This window comes from Tachypleus tridentatus, unplaced genomic scaffold, assembly GCF_004210375.1.
Source record: "Tachypleus tridentatus isolate NWPU-2018 unplaced genomic scaffold, ASM421037v1 Hic_cluster_2, whole genome shotgun sequence".
In the NCBI taxonomy this organism is placed as follows: Eukaryota; Metazoa; Arthropoda; class Merostomata; order Xiphosura; family Limulidae; genus Tachypleus; species Tachypleus tridentatus.
The window spans coordinates 45,800,686-45,819,242 of record NW_027467782.1 but is presented as its reverse complement, the minus strand read 5'-3'; the positions used below and the strand labels follow the sequence as shown (position 1 = coordinate 45,819,242).

At 31.7% G+C, this 18,557-nt stretch overlaps 1 protein-coding gene across 1 annotated transcript in view; it reads left to right on the top strand.

Moving 5' to 3' along the window:
• The window catches only part of LOC143242295 (signal peptide peptidase-like 2B), a 50,572-nt gene that overhangs the window by 22,773 nt on the left and 9,242 nt on the right, over window positions 1-18,557 (top strand). Inside the window, exons 5-13 of the mRNA XM_076485657.1 lie at window positions 2,279-2,418; window positions 2,599-2,623; window positions 2,709-2,883; window positions 5,356-5,452; window positions 6,400-6,513; window positions 10,237-10,318; window positions 11,992-12,066; window positions 16,124-16,177; window positions 17,926-18,025. Of these exons, the coding sequence (XP_076341772.1) occupies window positions 2,279-2,418; window positions 2,599-2,623; window positions 2,709-2,883; window positions 5,356-5,452; window positions 6,400-6,513; window positions 10,237-10,318; window positions 11,992-12,066; window positions 16,124-16,177; window positions 17,926-18,025 (862 nt within the window). The remainder of the gene's footprint in view (window positions 1-2,278; window positions 2,419-2,598; window positions 2,624-2,708; window positions 2,884-5,355; window positions 5,453-6,399; window positions 6,514-10,236; window positions 10,319-11,991; window positions 12,067-16,123; window positions 16,178-17,925; window positions 18,026-18,557) is intronic.

Genomic DNA, 18,557 nt, shown 5'->3' with positions numbered 1-18,557 from the left:
GAGGGCTAAAAACTTTGTGTAAATATAAACTGGGGTCAGCTGAAGCTGTGAAGTAATAGAAAGTGTAGATGTGATATTTAAGTCAAATTAGCTAGCCAAAGAAGGAGAGATAAAAATATGAGGAACATTTTTTTCTTTTAGTCGTTGCTACTTTTACATTTGTAGAAATAAATATAATAACTGAATGATATGAAACCGAAAGGTTTTATGTTTCAGAAATAAAAAAAAAATCTGAAAAATAAAAGTAAATATTTCTTGATTGACAGTGCTAAAAAGAAGAAAGAAAATTTTATAAATGAATAATAAATATCATTGTTTTAAAATAATTTGTGTGTGGAAAAACATTGTAACAAAGTTGAGCTACCAGAGTCACAGAACATACATTAAAGTTCATTCATTAACTTTATTTTTAAGTTTGGAATTTTTATTATATATTTTAAACAATGTTTTTAGACATCAGAAGAGTCTTCAACGGTAATGTTTGATATTAAGTGTTTCAGAATACTGTGAGGTGCTAACGAGAACTTGTTTTGTTTATTTTCAGTGTTTCAGAATACTGTGAGGTACTAACGAGAACTTGTTTTGTTTATCTTCAGTGTTTCAGAATACTGTGAGGTACTAACGAGAACTTGTTTTGTTTATCTTCAAAACTTCAGTGTTTTAGAATACTGTGAGGTACTAACGAGAACTTGTTTTGTTTATCTTCAGTGTTTCAGAATACTGTGAGGTACTAACGAGAACTTGTTTTGTTTATCTTCAAAACTTCAGTGTTTCAGAATACTGTGAGGTACTAACGAGAACTTGTTTTGTTTATCTTCAGTGTTTTAGAATACTGTGAGGTACTAACGAGAACTTGTTTTGTTTATCTTCAAAACTTCAGTGTTTCAGAATACTGTGAGGTACTACGAGAACTTGTTTTGTTTATCTTCAGTGTTTCAGAATACTGTGAGGTACTAACGAGAACTTGTTTTGTTTATCTTCAAAACTTCAGTGTTTCAGAATACTGTGAGGTACTAACGAGAACTTGTTTTGTTTATCTTCAGTGTTTCAGAATACTGTGAGGTGCTAACGAGAACTTGTTTTGTTTATTTTCAGTGTTTCAGAATACTGTGAGGTACTAACGAGAACTTGTTTTGTTTATCTTCAGTGTTTCAGAATACTGTGAGGTACTAACGAGAACTTGTTTTGTTTATCTTCAAAACTTCAGTGTTTTAGAATACTGTGAGGTACTAACGAGAACTTGTTTTGTTTATCTTCAGTGTTTCAGAATACTGTGAGGTACTAACGAGAACTTGTTTTGTTTATCTTCAAAACTTCAGTGTTTCAGAATACTGTGAGGTACTAACGAGAACTTGTTTTGTTTATCTTCAGTGTTTTAGAATACTGTGAGGTACTAACGAGAACTTGTTTTGTTTATCTTCAAAACTTCAGTGTTTCAGAATACTGTGAGGTACTAACGAGAACTTGTTTTGTTTATCTTCAGTGTTTTAGAATACTGTGAGGTGCTAACGAGAACTTGTTTTGTTTATCTTCAGTGTTTCAGAATACTGTGAGGTGCTAACGAGAACTTGTTTTGTTTATCTTCAGTGTTTCAGAATACTGTGAGGTGCTAATGAGAACTTGTTTTGTTTATCTTCAGTGTTTCAGAATACTGTGAGGTACTAACGAGAACTTGTTTTGTTTATCTTCAAAACTTCAGTGTTTTAGAATACTGTGAGGTACTAACGAGAACTTGTTTTGTTTATCTTCAATGTTTCAGAATACTGTGAGGTACTAACGAGAACTTGTTTTGTTTATCTTCAGTGTTTCAGAATACTGTGAGGTACTAACGAGAACTTGTTTTGTTTATCTTCAAAACTTCAGTGTTTTAGAATACTGTGAGGTACTAACGAGAACTTGTTTTGTTTATCTTCAGTGTTTTAGAATACTGTGAGGTACTAACGAGAACTTGTTTTGTTTATCTTCAGTGTTTCAGAATACTGTGAGGTACTAACGAGAACTTGTTTTGTTTATCTTCAGTGTTTTAGAATACTGTGAGGTACTAACGAGAACTTGTTTTGTTTATCTTCAGTGTTTCAGAATACTGTGAGGTGCTAACGAGAACTTGTTTTGTTTATCTTCAGTGTTTCAGAATACTGTGAGGTACTAACGAGAACTTGTTTTGTTTATCTTCAGTGTTTCAGAATACTGTGAGGTGCTACGAGAACTTGTTTTGTTTATCTTCAGTGTTTCAGAATACTGTGAGGTACTAACGAGAACTTGTTTTGTTTATCTCCAGAACTTCAGTGATGATATCAAGGTTCTACTTTATGCTCCCGATTCCTTTAACATTGATTTTAGCCTTTTTCTCATCTGGGCTGTGGCAGTCTTTACTGTTGCAGTAGGATCATTTTGGTCAGGACTTGTTCGGCAGTCACTGTAAGTTCACATCAGTTCAGAACCATTTATGTTTTTGTTTTCTAATTTGTCAAGTTTGACCAGTATAGACCAAAGGTTTTTTAAGTTGCTAAGATATATGTAAGAACTTGTATATTTAAAATTTTTCAAACCAGTATTATGTTGAAAATACTTAATGTTTTGTTATACCCTTTCATTAAGACATTTACTTAAGTATCAAAAATACGTATCTAAATGTCACTCCCAGTATTTAGTTCTGTATTTCTAACAATAACGTGTTTTACTGTTTAATTACCTGCATTGCTAAGCAGTCACTTGAAGGAGGTAACCAAATTACCTGGTCCAGAAGAGAGCATCATGGGAAGCCTGAAAGAGCAACCGAGTCCGAGGAGAGTTCCATGAACGTTTCACCAGTTCTCGTTGCTGTGTTTGTCCTGTGTATGGGTGCAATGCTACTGTTGTTATATTTTTTCTATGATTACCTAGGTAATTTATTTTTCTTCAAAGTGACTAAATCTTACACTGATTACTTTCACAAATTAATTACTTCATTTATTTTCCAGATTGTAACAATTTTCTTGTCATTTGCCAAAAAAATGTTCATTACATTCAGCTTGTATTTTCTTAGTTTTGTATGATAGTTTATATATTTTGTTATCAGTATCCAGACGTTCCACCCTTAATCACTTGAAATTGTTTTGAGGCCAGTTATTTCACTTGTTTTATAATTACTGACATTTGTAATTATCAGAGTTTTTGGTTATTGTCTAGTGAGTAACTTTCTAAATCAATCTAAAAGTTTGTATTTGTAAGGTAATAAGTCATGTGGAACTACTTGTATAATCACTGGGAGATGTTAAGACTTGTGAAGTTTTTAATACATGCCTGTGTATAAATATATAAATATACATAACACTTGTGTATATGTAAAAACGGCTCGTTAGGGTTGAGAAATATTTTACATAGAAGAGCGAACAACGTTTCGACCTTCTTCGGTCATCGTCAGGTTCACAAAGAAAGAGAGGTGACTGACGGAAGCTGACCGCATGTTTGAAAGGGGTTGTGTAACTGAGTGTCGGAATGTAGAGGCGGGCTTAGATGTTTGAATATATAATTTTATATTATTTATTTTATTATTATTATTTATTATATTATTTTTTAATATAGATATAAAGGTGTTCCTTTGTATTGGTTTATTTTGGGTTTAAGTTGTTGTATAAGTAAGGCTTCTTTAATTTTGTGTTTGTTTATGTTTGTTTCTTTATTTAGTATTTGAGTGTTTTTTTATGGTTACGTTGTGTTAATTTGACTTGCAGTGTTCAAAAGCGTGTGAAGGTGACTTTTATGTTCATTGAATCTGGTTTCCATTTTTCTACTTGTTTCTCCAATATAGAAGTCGTGGCAGTTATCACATTGTATTTTATAAATAATGTTTGTGTGATGTTTGTCAGTGTAGTTTTTACATGGTATAGACCTCAGTTTTGTGCTTGGGTTTTTAATAAATTTGGTATTAACTGGAATGTCATATTTTTGGTATGGTATGCATATATGGTATGCAGCAGTATATGGTTTCGGGAGATATATTTACTTTTGTTGGTTGATTTTGCTTTATGTCTAGGTGTGTATATAATGTATTCTCACGGTTTGTAGAAACTTATTGATGTTGATGAAGTATTGTTTTATTTTGTCTAATTCATCGTTAATTTTGTCTGGTGAGCATAGTTTTATGGCTGTGTTTATTTGGTTTCTTAGTATGTTGAGTTTTTGATTTGTTTTATGTACTGAGTCCCAAGGAATGTATAGTCCAGTATGGGTGATTTTTCGGTGGATTTCTGTTTTAAATTGTGTATCGGCTCTTGTAATTTTGATTTAAGAAATGATATTTGATTGCTTCCTTCTTATTCACATGTGAAGTTGATGTTAGGATGTATAGCGTTAATGTGATTGAAAACATTAAGTATGTGTTCTGTAGATGTGAATCTACATAATCGTGTCATCTACATATCTGTACCAGTATAGTGGTGGATGTAATGCTGTGTTAATTGCTTGTGTTTCAACTTGTGTCATAAAAATATTGGCTAGAACTGGTGATACTGAGTTGCCCATGCTTAGGCCATTTGTTTGTATATAGTTGTGGTTGTTGAACATGACACTTGTCTTCATCGTGGTGAATTCTATGAGGGTTGCTGGGAATGTCTATAGATGGGTTAGGGTCTTGGATATAGAGTTCTAAGGCTATCTTGCAGGCTTCAGCAGTTGGAACTTCTGTAAAGAGGGATATAACATTGAAACTGGCCATTGAAGCTTTATGATTAAGTTGATTAAGATTAGACTTGAAATTTAAAGTCTTTGATAAATGAGCTGGCTGATGTTACATATTTGGAGAATGTCTACCAAGATTGTAATTAAACAATTCATATGTGGACATCATTGGTCGTAATGGACAATTTGGTTTATGAGGTTTGGGGATGCTGTATATTTGTGATGTGCGTGAGTTGGTTTTGTGTAGGTAGGAATAAAGTGTTTGTGAAATTGTTAAAGAAGCCTTACTTATACAACAACTTAAGTGCAAAATAAACCAATACAAAGGAACACCTTTATATTTATATTAAAAAATAATATAATAAATAATAATAATAAAATAAATTATATAAAATTATATATTCAAACATCTAAGCCCGCCCTCTACATTCCGACACTCAGTTACACAACCCCTTTCAAACCCCTTTCTTAACTTACTGTTAAGAGTAGAGTGTTCGTGTGTATGTGTGAGAAGTTAAAGTACAAAAGATCACTGGTTCTTTCAGTGACTGGCTTGAAGTTAACATTCAGTATTGTTCATGATCTTTGACAAATATTTAATGCTATAGAAAATTAATAAGTGAGTAAAGCTTTACTGTCATGTTGCTTCTTCATCGTTGAACATCTACAATAATCTTTTAAAACTTTTTATCCTAGTGTACTTCATTATCAGTTTGTTTGTCCTTGCTTCCATCATATCTGTGTACAATTGTGTGGAACCTTCTGTGAAAAGACTTTCTATTGGAACATACAGGTGAGCACATCTATATATGGAAGTACTGCAGTAGAGCTGACAAAACCTTTTTTGACTTGCAAGTAAACTTGTAGAAAGCTGGCTTTGACTCATCTGGACTGTTACACAAAGAGTGTAAAGTTGGCTTTAACTCGCCTAGACTGTAACACATAGTGTCTTAAAACGACTAACTTATCTGGACTGTAACACAAAGGGTGTAAAGTTGACTTTATTTTGCCTGGACTGTAACACAAAAATGCATCTCAAATTGGCTTTAACTCGCCTGGGCTGTATCACAAAACAGCGTCTCAAATTGGCTTTAACTCACCTGGACTGTGACACAAAAATGTGTCATGTGATGAATTAGTTAGCTGGTGACACTTCTTGTGTTACAGTACATTACATATTCTTTCCTCTTACCTTGCTGCCATTTTTAAAATATCTTTTTTGTAATTTTCAAATTTTACTCAATGTTTTTTAGGATGTTGAAGGAATAATAATCTTACGAGCTGAAAATATGTTTGTTAATACTTTATCAAATGGGCCTATTATCAGATTATATTCAATTTAAAATTGATTGGGGTGTGAAAAATGAATTTAAATGCACTGAAAATTAAAGTCTCCGACAAAAATAATATTAGATCAATAAATGTAAGGAACATAAAGTTTTATTAGAAAGAAAGTAGACACTTTTTAAATTTCTTTTTACATAAATACTAGATTACCTTCCTTGAAAATACATGTGCATTACAGATTTCAAATAATTTTTGAATGGTACTGAATTGTGACAAAACTGAGAGATGCAGAAAATGTGATGGATGAACACATTAGCTTACTTGTATAACATATCAGAGTTGCGGTTTTATTTTATATCTGCTCTTCTTACCGAAATATTAATAGTTTTTCATTGCTTTAGGTGTCTCTCGTTGTGAAGTTTTTTTATATTATTATTTTTATTATTCTTTTAGACTTCCCAATTGTAACTTCCTATGTTGTAAAGGAAGTTTACAAGTGTATCAAGTGGTGGTTTTGTTATTTGCTGTTACTCTTGCTGTTACATGGGTAATTATTAGAAAGGAAAGGTAAGTATATTTCTGTGTGTTAAAATGTTTATGAGTGTATCAGGTGATGGTTTTGTTGTTTGCTGTTACGTGGGTAATTATTAGAAAGGAAAGATAAGTATATTTCTGTGTGTTAAAATGTTTATGAGTGTAAACAGGTGGTGGTTTTGTTGATTGCTGTTACATGGGTAATTATTAGAAAGGAAAGATAAGTATATTTCTGTGTGTTAAAATGTTTATGAGTGTATCAGGTGATGGTTTTGTTGTTTGCTGTTACGTGGGTAATTATTAGAAAGGAAAGATAAGTATATTTCTGTGTGTTAAAATGTTTATGAGTGTATCAGGTGATGGTTTTGTTGTTTGCTGTTACGTGGGTAATTATTAGAAAGGAAAGATAAGTATATTTCTGTGTGTTAAAATGTTTATGAGTGTATCAGGTGATGGTTTTGTTGTTTGCTGTTACGTGGGTAATTATTAGAAAGGAAAGATAAGTATATTTCTGTGTGTTAAAATGTTTATGAGTGTAAACAGGTGGTGGTTTTGTTGATTGCTGTTACGTGGGTAATTATTAGAAAGGAAAGATAAGTATATTTCTGTGTGTTAAAATGTTTATGAGTGTATCAGGTGATGGTTTTGTTGTTTGCTGTTACGTGGGTAATTATTAGAAAGGAAAGATAAGTATATTTCTGTGTGTTAAAATGTTTATAGGTGTATCAGGTGATGGTTTTGTTGTTTTGCTGTTACGTGGGTAATTATTAGAAAGGAAAGATAAGTATATTTCTGTGTGTTAAAATGTTTATGAGTGTATCAGGTGGTGGTTTTGTTGATTGCTGTTACGTGGGTAATTATTAGAAAGGAAAGATAAGTATATTTCTGTGTGTTAAAATGTTTATGAGTGTAAACAGGTGGTGGTTTTGTTGATTGCTGTTGCATTAGGTAATTATTAGAAAGGAAAGGTAAGTATATTTCTGTGTGTTAAAATATTTATGAGTGTAAACAGGTGGTGGTTTTGTTGATTGCTGTTACGTGGGTAATTATTAGAAAGGAAAGATAAGTATATTTCTGTGTGTTAAAATGTTTATGAGTGTATCAGGTGATGGTTTTGTTGTTTGCTGTTACGTGGGTAATTATTAGAAAGGAAAGATAAGTATATTTCTGTGTGTTAAAATGTTTATGAGTGTATCAGGTGATGGTTTTGTTGTTTGCTGTTACGTGGGTAATTATTAGAAAGGAAAGATAAGTATATTTCTGTGTGTTAAAATGTTTATGAGTGTAAACAGGTGGTGGTTTTGTTGATTGCTGTTACGTGGGTAATTATTAGAAAGGAAAGGTAAGTATATTTCTGTGTGTTAAAATGTTTATGAGTGTAAACAGGTGGTGGTTTTGTTGATTGCTGTTACGTGGGTAATTATTAGAAAGGAAAGATAAGTATATTTCTGTGTGTTAAAATGTTTATGCGTGTAAACAGGTGGTGGTTTTGTTGATTGCTGTTACGTGGGTAATTATTAGAAGGGAAAGGTAAGTATATTTCTGTGTGTTAAAATGTTTATGAGTGTAAACAGGTGGTGGTTTTGTTGTTTGCTGTTACGTGGGTAATTATTAGAAAGGAAAGATAAGTATATTTCTGTGTGTTAAAATGTTTATGAGTGTAAACAGGTGGTGGTTTTGTTGTTTGCTGTTACGTGGATAATTATTAGAAAGGAAAGGTAAGTATATTTCTGTGTGTTAAAATGTTTATGAGTATAAACAGGTGGTGGTTTTGTTGTTTGCTGTTACGTGGATAATTATTAGAAAGGAAAGATAAGTATATTTCTGTGTGTTAAAATGTTTATGAGTGTAAACAGGTGGTGGTTTTGTTGTTTGCTGTTACGTGGGTAATTATTAGAAAGGAAAGATAAGTATATTTCTGTGTGTTAAAATGTTTATGAATGTAAACAGGTGGTGGTTTTGTTCTTTGCTGTTACGTGGGTAATTATTAGAAAGGAAAGATAAGTATATTTCTGTGTGTTAAAATGTTTATGAGTGTATCAGGTGGTGGTTTTGTTGATTGCTGTTACGTGGGTAATTATTAGAAAGGAAAGATAAGTATATTTCTGTGTGTTAAAATGTTTATGAGTGTAAACAGGTGGTGGTTTTGTTGATTGCTGTTACGTGGGTAATTATTAGAAAAGAAAGATAAGTATATTTCTGTGTGTTAAAATGTTTATGAGTGTAAACAGGTGGTGGTTTTGTTTGTTGATTGCTGTTACGTGGGTAATTATTAGAAAGGAAAGATAAGTATATTTCTGTGTGTTAAAATGTTTATGAGTGTAAACAGGTGGTGGTTTTGTTGATTGCTGTTACGTGGGTAATTATTAGAAGGGAAAGGTAAGTATATTTCTGTGTGTTAAAATGTTTATGAGTGTAAACAGGTGGTGGTTTTGTTGTTTGCTGTTAAGTGGATAATTATTAGAAAGGGAAGATAAGTATATTTCTGTGTGTTAAAATGTTTATGAATATAAACAGGTGGTGGTTTTGTTGTTTGCTGTTACGTGGATAATTATTAGAAAGGAAAGATAAGTATATTTCTGTGTGTTAAAATGTTTATGAGTGTATCAGGTGGTGGTTTTGTTGTTTGCTGTTACGTGGATAATTATTAGAAAGGAAAGATAAGTATATTTCTGTGTGTTAAAATGTTTATGAGTGTAAACAGGTGGTGGTTTTGTTGTTTGCTGTTATGTGGGTAATTATTAGAAGGGAAAGGTAAGTATATTTCTGTGTGTTAAAATGTTTATGAGTGTATCAGGTGGTGGTTTTGTTGTTTGCTGTTACGTGGATAATTATTAGAAAGGAAAGATAAGTATATTTCTGTGTGTTAAAATGTTTATGAGTGTAAACAGGTGGTGGTTTTGTTGTTTGTTGTTACGTGGGTAATTATTAGAAGGGAAAGGTAAGTATATTTCTGTGTGTTAAAATGTTTATGAGTGTATCAGGTGGTGGTTTTGTTGTTTGCTGTTATGTGGATAATTATTAGAAAGGAAAGATAAGTATATTTCTGTGTGTTAAAATGTTTATGAGTGTAAACAGGTGGTGGTTTTGTTGTTTGCTGTTATGTGGGTAATTATTAGAAGGGAAAAGTAACCCTATATTTCCATGTGTTGATTGTAAAACTCCTATAGTAGGAATTACTATAAATTGTAAGATACATATAAAACACTTCATTTAGGATGGTTGCTGATACCTAAAACTGTATTTTTCACTCTGAACTGTTCAAAACTGAAATTCAAAGATGTATTTCCAAAGATATAAGAGCAAAATTTTTGCATCACTTTTTCTCAAAGTAATTTCTGAAGAAATAATAAAAAAAGGTGCATTTTTATAAACCTCTAGAATATATACACACCTTTCTTCAGACTTCACTGATGATTGAAGGACTGTTTTCCAAAACATTTGTCTCATAAAGAAATTGATACATCTTTTATTTCTTAAATATTTATTTACGTTGGTGCATTGGGTTCGTCGAGTACTGTTCTTGTAACTATATTGGTTTTACACTTATACTATAACTTTTTTTTGGCAGCTGTTAAAATTAAATTTAAGTGCAACAATGGGATACTCTAATATCTAGAAACACAAGTGGAATTTAAAGACAAGAGCAATCTGACTTCCAAATCCAAGTATAAACTGTTTCTACTAATTTATAATAATAAGAAACTTCTTGTGTGTATTCTAGACTGGTGAAACAATGTTTTGTGTTCTAACTAGTTATTCCTGGATTCTTCAAGACATCTTGGGGGTGGCATTTAGCATCAATATGCTAAAGTCTATAAGACTTCCCAGTTTGAAGGTCAGTAATTAATATATTGAGTTACATTATTTCTTGGGAAAGTGGTGATAGAAGTTTGGAACTTTAGAGTTCGTGTTAGATGAAAGTGATAATTAATTGCTAATTAGAAGAGAAGATAATTATTTAAGTAATTTTAAATCGTTTGACAATTACATCATTACTTGTATATTATTTTTAGGATAACATTTTATTTATGTGATGTTTAGGTGAAATGTCACTAGAAGTTCAAATTTTGAAACATATTGAAAAGACTTAAGAAGGAAATGGGGAAGGAGAGATTTATTAAAATGTATGGTTTTAAATAAATACATTATTTGTCATGTGTACTGTCATAATGAAAACAATGTGTGCTCCAAAGTATGTCCTACTAACATGGTTTCTATACTGACTGTGTTACTGTTTACAACCAACAATGGGCCCCAGCATGGCCAGGTGGTTAAGGCACTTTCGACTCCTAATCCGAAAGTCGTGGATTTGGATCTCCCTTACACTTAACACGCTCGCCCTTTCAGTTGTGAAGGCATTATAATGTGATGGTTAATCCCACTGTTTGTTGGTAAAAGAGTGGCCCAAGAATTGGTGGTGGGTGGTGATGACTAGCTGCCTTCCCAGTGGTTTTACACTGCTAAATTAGGAACGGCTAGCAGAGATAGCCTTTATGTAGGTTTGTATGAAATTCAAAACAAACCAACCAACAGTTTTTCATTTACTGAAACTTACACCTTTAAACAGATTTAGTATAATGCTCAGATCAGCCAGCATCATCCATTTTACTTTATTAGATTTTTTAGATATGGTGAATCACCAAATATCAATTGATATCATACTCTTCCAAAAATATATCTTTTATCAGTTTTGTGCTTTTAGGTGTGTTATATCTCCATAGTTAAAGATGGAGAACTTCATAGTTTGTAGTTACAGATGGAGAACTTCGTGGTTTGTAGTTACATATGGAGAACTTTGTGGTTTGTAGTTACAAGTGGAGAACTTCATAGTTTGTAGTTACATATGGAGAACTTCGTGGTTTGTAGTTACAGATAGAATTCTTTCTTCTCTGTAAGTGACACAATCAGTTAATCTGTGTAATATTTTTTTTAATAGTCAAGTAGCTCAAACCTTGATTTTTAACTGCAATTTCAACTCAGTATGAAACAAGATAAATGACCACCTAGAGATAAGAAGTTAATTAAACATATGATAACATATAAACAGACATATAAATGTTTAGTTTCACACAAAGAGTTTCTTGTCCTTGAACAATGTTTTCAGCAAAATCGTTACCATTATTTTGTTTGTTTACATTAGAATTAACAATGTTTGTTTACCACTTTAGAGCAAGGACTTTCATAGGTGGTGTTAATTTTGTGTTTTTTCTAGTACGTTGTGTAATGTGGTTCTACTTGTTTTTTTACAGATATGTGCCACACTTGTGGTTCTTCTAGTATGTTGTGTAATGTGGTTCTACTTGTTTTTTTACAGATATGTGCCATACTTCTGGTTCTTCCAGTATGTTGTGTAATGTGGTTCTACTTGTTTTTTTACAGATATGTGCCATACTTCTGGTTCTTCTAGTACATTGTGTAATGTGGTTCTACTTGTTTTTTTACAGATATGTGCCATATTTCTGGTTCTTCTAGTATGTTGTGTAATGTGGTTCTACTTGTTTTTTACAGATATGTGCCATACTTCTGGTTCTTCTCTTTTTCTATGATATCTTCTTTGTTTTCATCACTCCATTTTTAACTGCAGTAAGTCTGTTACTTTAATTATTATATAACTGTAAATGTCTTAAATTTTTAGTTGTTTTCTTTAATATGGTTCTTATTATGTTTTTGTAAGTTTTCCTTCATAGTGCAATTTATGCATACTTTAAAAAGTTGTAACTTAATTTGTAATACTTGTATTGAAACAGAGTAAAATGTTTTAGACACCATTAGAAAGAGATTCAGTTTTTGGTAGCGGAATCACCGCCCGTAGGGCAGTTGCTTGTCCATATGCCAATCATAGTATTTATATCTCATTGAAAAAAACTTAGGAAAAGGGAATTGTTTCTAAAACAGGATTTTTCTTCAAAGTATTGCATGGGAAAAGTGTCTGAATTGTCCTAATATAAACTATAATGTTTTTATGTATAATAAAAGTGGGTACGTTTATTTTAAAGAATAACCCTTTCTAAGAACTCCATTTTTTGTGTAATATATTTACAAATTACATCAATAAAGATACAATCAAACCCTCATGAAAGTCACGTTGTTACTTTTATTTAAAAGTGGGTCCTGTGATAAAGAAGTCATCATTGTACGTACTGTAGTTGGAACAAACTGTCCGAACCTTGAATACTTATTTCCATCACATACATAGATAGATACATATAAATACACATTGAATCTGTTGTAAAACAATTCCCTCGTTACTACTATATTTTGGGTTTGACTTTGTATGTTAACAATTTACTGGATATTTTAATTATTCGTGTATGAAGCTCTTATCATTTGTTTAATCTGATGTTATGATAAAAAAAACTGTCTACATGGTAACAAGTTACCATAACTTTGTTTTTGTTCTTCACAGATTTTCATAATATTTTCTTGTCAATTTCAACATTTGATTGTTATATGTTCAGTGAGTGTCACATAATTTTTGTGCCATCTGTATTACAACTTTTGAGCAAGCATTTCAACCTATCACTGACATCATTCTTAACACGTTTAGTATGATTTATAGTTCCATCTTTTTTCTTGTTTTTAATTAAATGTAGCATTTATTCAAGAGCAAGTTGTTAGAATGTTTAAGGAATTTTGGATTTTTAACTAATCAAACAAGATTTGATACTGAATTAAAAGTGCTAAAACAAATTAGTAGAAGTATAGTTAGGGATATTTGTTTGTGTTATTATGTAATGTAGGGTGAGAATATAGTCTAAAGATGTTATTATGTAATGTAGGGTGAGAATATAGTCTAAAGATGTTATTATGTAATGTAGGGTGAGAATATAGTCTAAAGATGTTATTATGTAATGTAGGGTGAGAATATAGTCTAAAGATGTTATTATGTAATGTAAGGTGGGAATATAGTCTAAAGATGTTATTATGTAATGTAGGGTGAGAATATAGTCTGAAGATGTTATTATGTAATGTAGGGTGAGAATATAGTCTATAGATGTTATTATGTAATGTAGGGTGAGAATGTAGTCTAAAGATGTTATTATGTAATGTAGGGTGAGAATATAGTCTATAGATGTTATTATGTAATGTAGGGTGAGAATGTAGTCTAAAGATGTTATTATGTAATGTAGGGTGAGAATGTAGTGTAAAGATGTTATTATGTAATGTAGGGTCAGAATGTAGTCTAAAGATGTTATTATGTAATGTAGGGTGAGAATATAGTCTAAAGATGTTATTATGTAATGTAGGGTGAGAATGTAGTCTAAAGATGTTATTATGTAATGTAGGGTGAGAATATAGTCTAAAGATGTTATTATGTAATGTAGGGTGAGAATATAGTCTAAAGATGTTATTATGTAATGTAAGGTGGGAATATAGTCTAAAGATGTTATTATGTAATGTAGGGTGAGAATATAGTCTAAAGATGTTATTATGTAATGTAGGGTGAGAATATAGTCTAAAGATGTTATTATGTAATGTAGGGTGAGAATATAGTCTAAAGATGTTATTATGTAATGTAGGGTGAGAATATAGTCTAAAGATGTTATTATGTAATGTAGGGTGAGAATATAGTCTAAAGATGTTATTATGTAATGTAGGGTGAGAATATAGTCTAAAGATGTTATTATGTAATGTAGGGTGAGAATGTAGTCTAAAGATGTTATGTAATGTAGGGTGAGAATATAGTCTAAAGATGTTATTATGTAATGTAGGGTGAGAATGTAGTCTAAAGATGTTATTATGTAATGTAGGGTGAGAATGTAGTCTAAAGATGTTATGTAATGTAGGGTGAGAATATAGTCTAAAGATGTTATTATGTAATGTAGGGTGAGAATATAGTCTAAAGATGTTATGTAATGTAGGGTGAGAATATAGTCTAAAGATGTTATTATGTAATGTAGGGTGAGAATATAGTCTAAAGATGTTATTATGTAATGTAGGGTGAGAATATAGTCTAAAGATGTTATTATGTAATGTAGGGTGAGAATGTAGTCTAAAGATGTTATTATGTAATGTAGGGTGAGAATGTAGTCTAAAGATGTTATTATGTAATGTAGGGTGAGAATATAGTCTAAAGATGTTATTATGTAATGTAGGGTGAGAATATAGTCTAAAGATGTTATTATGTAATGTAGGGTGAGAATGTAGTCTAAAGATGTTATTATGTAATGTAGGGTGAGAATGTAGTCTAAAGATGTTATTATGTAATGTAGGGTGAGAATGTAGTCTAAAGATGTTATGTAATGTAGGGTGAGAATATAGTTTAAAGATGTTATTATGTAATGTAGGGTGAGAATGTAGTCTAAAGATGTTATGTAATGTAGGGTGAGAATGTAGTCTAAAGATGTTATTATGTAATGTAGGGTGAGAATATAGTCTAAAGATGTTATTATGTAATGTAGGGTGAGAATATAGTCTAAAGATGTTTTCATTTTTGTTAATTTGATAAAGAAAGTCTGTAAGTACATGGAAAACATTTCAAACAAAGTATTTTGTAATTCAGACACGAAGGTATAGATACGTGGTAAACTGTTTAGACAAAGTATTTTGTAATTCAGAGAGGAAAGTATAAATACATGGTAAAGTGTTCAGACAAAGTATTGTATAATTCAGACAGGAAAGTTTACTGGCACATAAGAAAGTTTTGAAATAAACTACTGTGTTGTATCAAACCAAAAAATGACCACAGTTAATATTTCTAATCTTTGTTATTGAAAAACCTTGAATTGTAGTAAAATTAAATTTTTCGTACAGTTCAAAGTCTTCTACAAATATTTGTTGAAATGTATACAGTTCAGGGATCAGACTTTGTTATTCGGAAAGAAACTGTGATGTGAAACACATAATTTCATAAGAAAAAGGTTTTTTCCAGGACTCAAACTTCTGTTGGTAATATAAAAAATGACAGTATGAAAAATGATTAATTTGTAAACAGCCTTAAGTTTTGAAGTTACACTAATTATGCTAATGCTGTCATCAAAAATGTTTTGGACATTTATTGTTACAGTGGAACCCCTCTAATTAGGCCAGTTAATCTCAGCCCCAAAGGTGGCTGCTTTAGAGGGGTTCCACTGTATTATTATAAACTTCCAAGGAATGGAACTTGATTGTTTGTGTTTTAGTTACTTGTATATTTTTAAAACACAAAATAAAAAGATGGTTTTGATTGTATCTGTAATATTAACATAGTTTAATGCTGTTTCATTTCTAAAATTTCACTTAGAATATTTTTTATTTACTGTCCTTCATAATGTAGCTTTGCCAGTTTCATCTCTTTTGTACATTTTTTCGAACACTGTTTATTATTATAACGAAGTGGTTATTATTTTTACTGTTTAACTTTCTCAGGTTATGTCATCCATCTTTTATTGAACTGTATACAGAGCAGAATTCTTTGCCTTTGAGAAATATGTCGTGGTTATGAGTGAATACCATTGTATGTGAGTGAGATACGTCATCAGCCAGCTGTAACCATGTAGTAGTAATATTAAATGGCAGTATAGATTTGTAAAAATACTAGTAATGTTGTGATGGAATTTGAGGATGAATTTGGCTTATTTTTCTGTCACAATGTTTAAGCAATTCAGTTTTGATGTGTAGTTTTTTTAAAGGTTTTTTTTTTTCTTCTTCTTTTCCATAGAAAGGTGAAAGTGTTATGGTGGAAGTAGCTACAGGAGGAAGTAGCCAAGAAGTGGTAAACTTAAGTTTTGTTCACTCGTTTTGGTGTATGTGAAACTAAAAATTTTGAATAATACAATATCTTGTTTTATTTTCACCAGTACTTGTAGAAGCTACTGGATTATGAATGCATGTAGTTGAATTTAAGAGAGATAACTAACAAATTAAGCTAAAAACTATAAATATTGAGGACCCTGTATGGACAGGTGGATAAGGCACTTGGCACCTAATCCAAGAGCTGCAGGTTCGTATTTCTGTCATACCAAACGTGCTCGCCCTTTCAGCTGTGGGGGCATTATAATGTGACAGCAAATCCCAGTATTCATTGGTAAAAGAATAGCAGAAGAGTTGGTGGTGGGTGGTGATGACTAGCTGCCTTCCCTCTAGTCTTACACTGCTAAATTAGGGACGGCTAGTGCAGGTAGCTGTCGTGTAGCTTTGCATGAAATTCAAAACAAGCCAAGATAAATCCTGAGTGAAAGGTAGGATCTGGCAAGATTAGTATTGTTGACAGTTCACACATTCAGTACAAAAACATGTAAAAACACCATTATTAGCCTGAAAGTGTTAAGTTTACTTAGTAGTGGTGATTATATTGACTTTTTTTTTTTTAAGTTGAGGGAGCCATTTTATCTACAGGTTAAGCACCGTGGGGAAAATGTTTTAATGCATAATATTAGTGCTAAGGTACTTAGAATATCTATGTCTGTTAATAACAGTTTTCTGTTTTGGATCCACATTGTTTAAATTTGGTAGAGGAATTCTTTATAGACCAAGATTTAACTTTAGGGATTTCTGTTTTACTGCTTTAATTCCATGAACAAGGGATCTACTGAGAGAGATGGCCATCGATAAACAGAAGAGCTGGCTAATATTACATGTGATGTAATATGAGGACCTCTAGATTAGATGTGATTAATGTGCTGTTGCTAAAAGCAGTGGAAGAGAGTGGTCCGTGCTCACTTAGCTAGTGGATTCATAATTTTTAGAAAAAAAAAAGAGACAGATTTTAGTTTCAATGTTGTAAAATATATATATGTGTGTGTCTTACTGCAGTTCTTCAAAAGTGAGACCTGGAGCTCTGTACAGGAGAAATCAGTAATTTGTAAAATGTTAAATTAATACTCTGACTGATTTATTTCTTAGCTGGAATAAAAGGTTTTGGTCTGACACGTAGAGGATACAAGACATGAGGCGTGGTTTACTTGCAGCATAATTATTTGTTCTTAAGATATAAAACAGAGAGTCGCTTTCCCACATTATCATTTGTGTTATTTAGACATGAAACAGAGGGTTTCTTTCTCACATTAACTAACGTTTGCTCTTGAGACATAAAACTGAGATTTGTTTTTTTCTTTTGACATATGAAAAAGGTTTTCTCCCTCCCAAGTTGTTGTTAAAACAAGTCAGATTCCAGTTTTCATGTTGTAGCTATTAAATCATATATCAGTGAGGTTTTCTCTACTGCAGTGTTTGTTATTGAGATAAGATTTCATCTTTTACATGTTTACTCCACAAGTCTTTCATCATGGTTGAAGAAACTGTGATAATGTGAAAGAGAAAGCCTCACTTCCATGTCCTAATATGTGTATTTATCACTCATTAATGGATACCATCATCTATTTATTTATAAGTGTTTACACCATCTGTGCTTGGCTACATTCTTACCCAATGTTTTCCAGTTTCTCAGGATAGCATCAACTATTTATTTATAAGTGTTTACACTGTCTCTGCTTGGTCACACTTCTTACCTAATGTTTTCAGCTCCCCATGGTACTACGTGTGCCTCACTTCAGTCTTGATCCAGTATCAGTGTGTTATCAACAGTATTCTCTGCTAGGATTTGGTGACATTCTTGTACCAGGTGAGAACGTTCTCTACACATGTTTTAAATAAGTTGCATCACTTTCGTAAGATGCCAGCAAAACTACTGATGTGAAATATACCATACTAATAATATATTGACAATACTCTGTTACTGACAAGTGCGTGGGTTGTTTGTAACCTGTGTATTACATCTGCTAATCTAATAGACTAAATTAGGAAAATTAAGTGTAACAATTTAACTTTAAACCTATTTTGTGTTTGATTTTTCTGTCCAGAAGTTCTAATTTAATGTGATAATATATAAAATATCATCCATCTTGGTTCTACTGAAGTATGGGATATGATTCACAGATATTTTTCTTCACACTGTTTTAAGGTTTATTTTGGTGTAAGTTTTCAGCTCCAAGTATAGCTTTGTTACTGTAGTCTCTATAATCTGTACTATTCTAATGGATATCAAGTCATGTGGTCTACTTGTCTGAAGAAATTACTTATAAGCAAAGAATTTCCTTATGGATTACTATTAATTGAAAAATAACAGAAACAAGGGGAATCCTCTGAAATTCAGA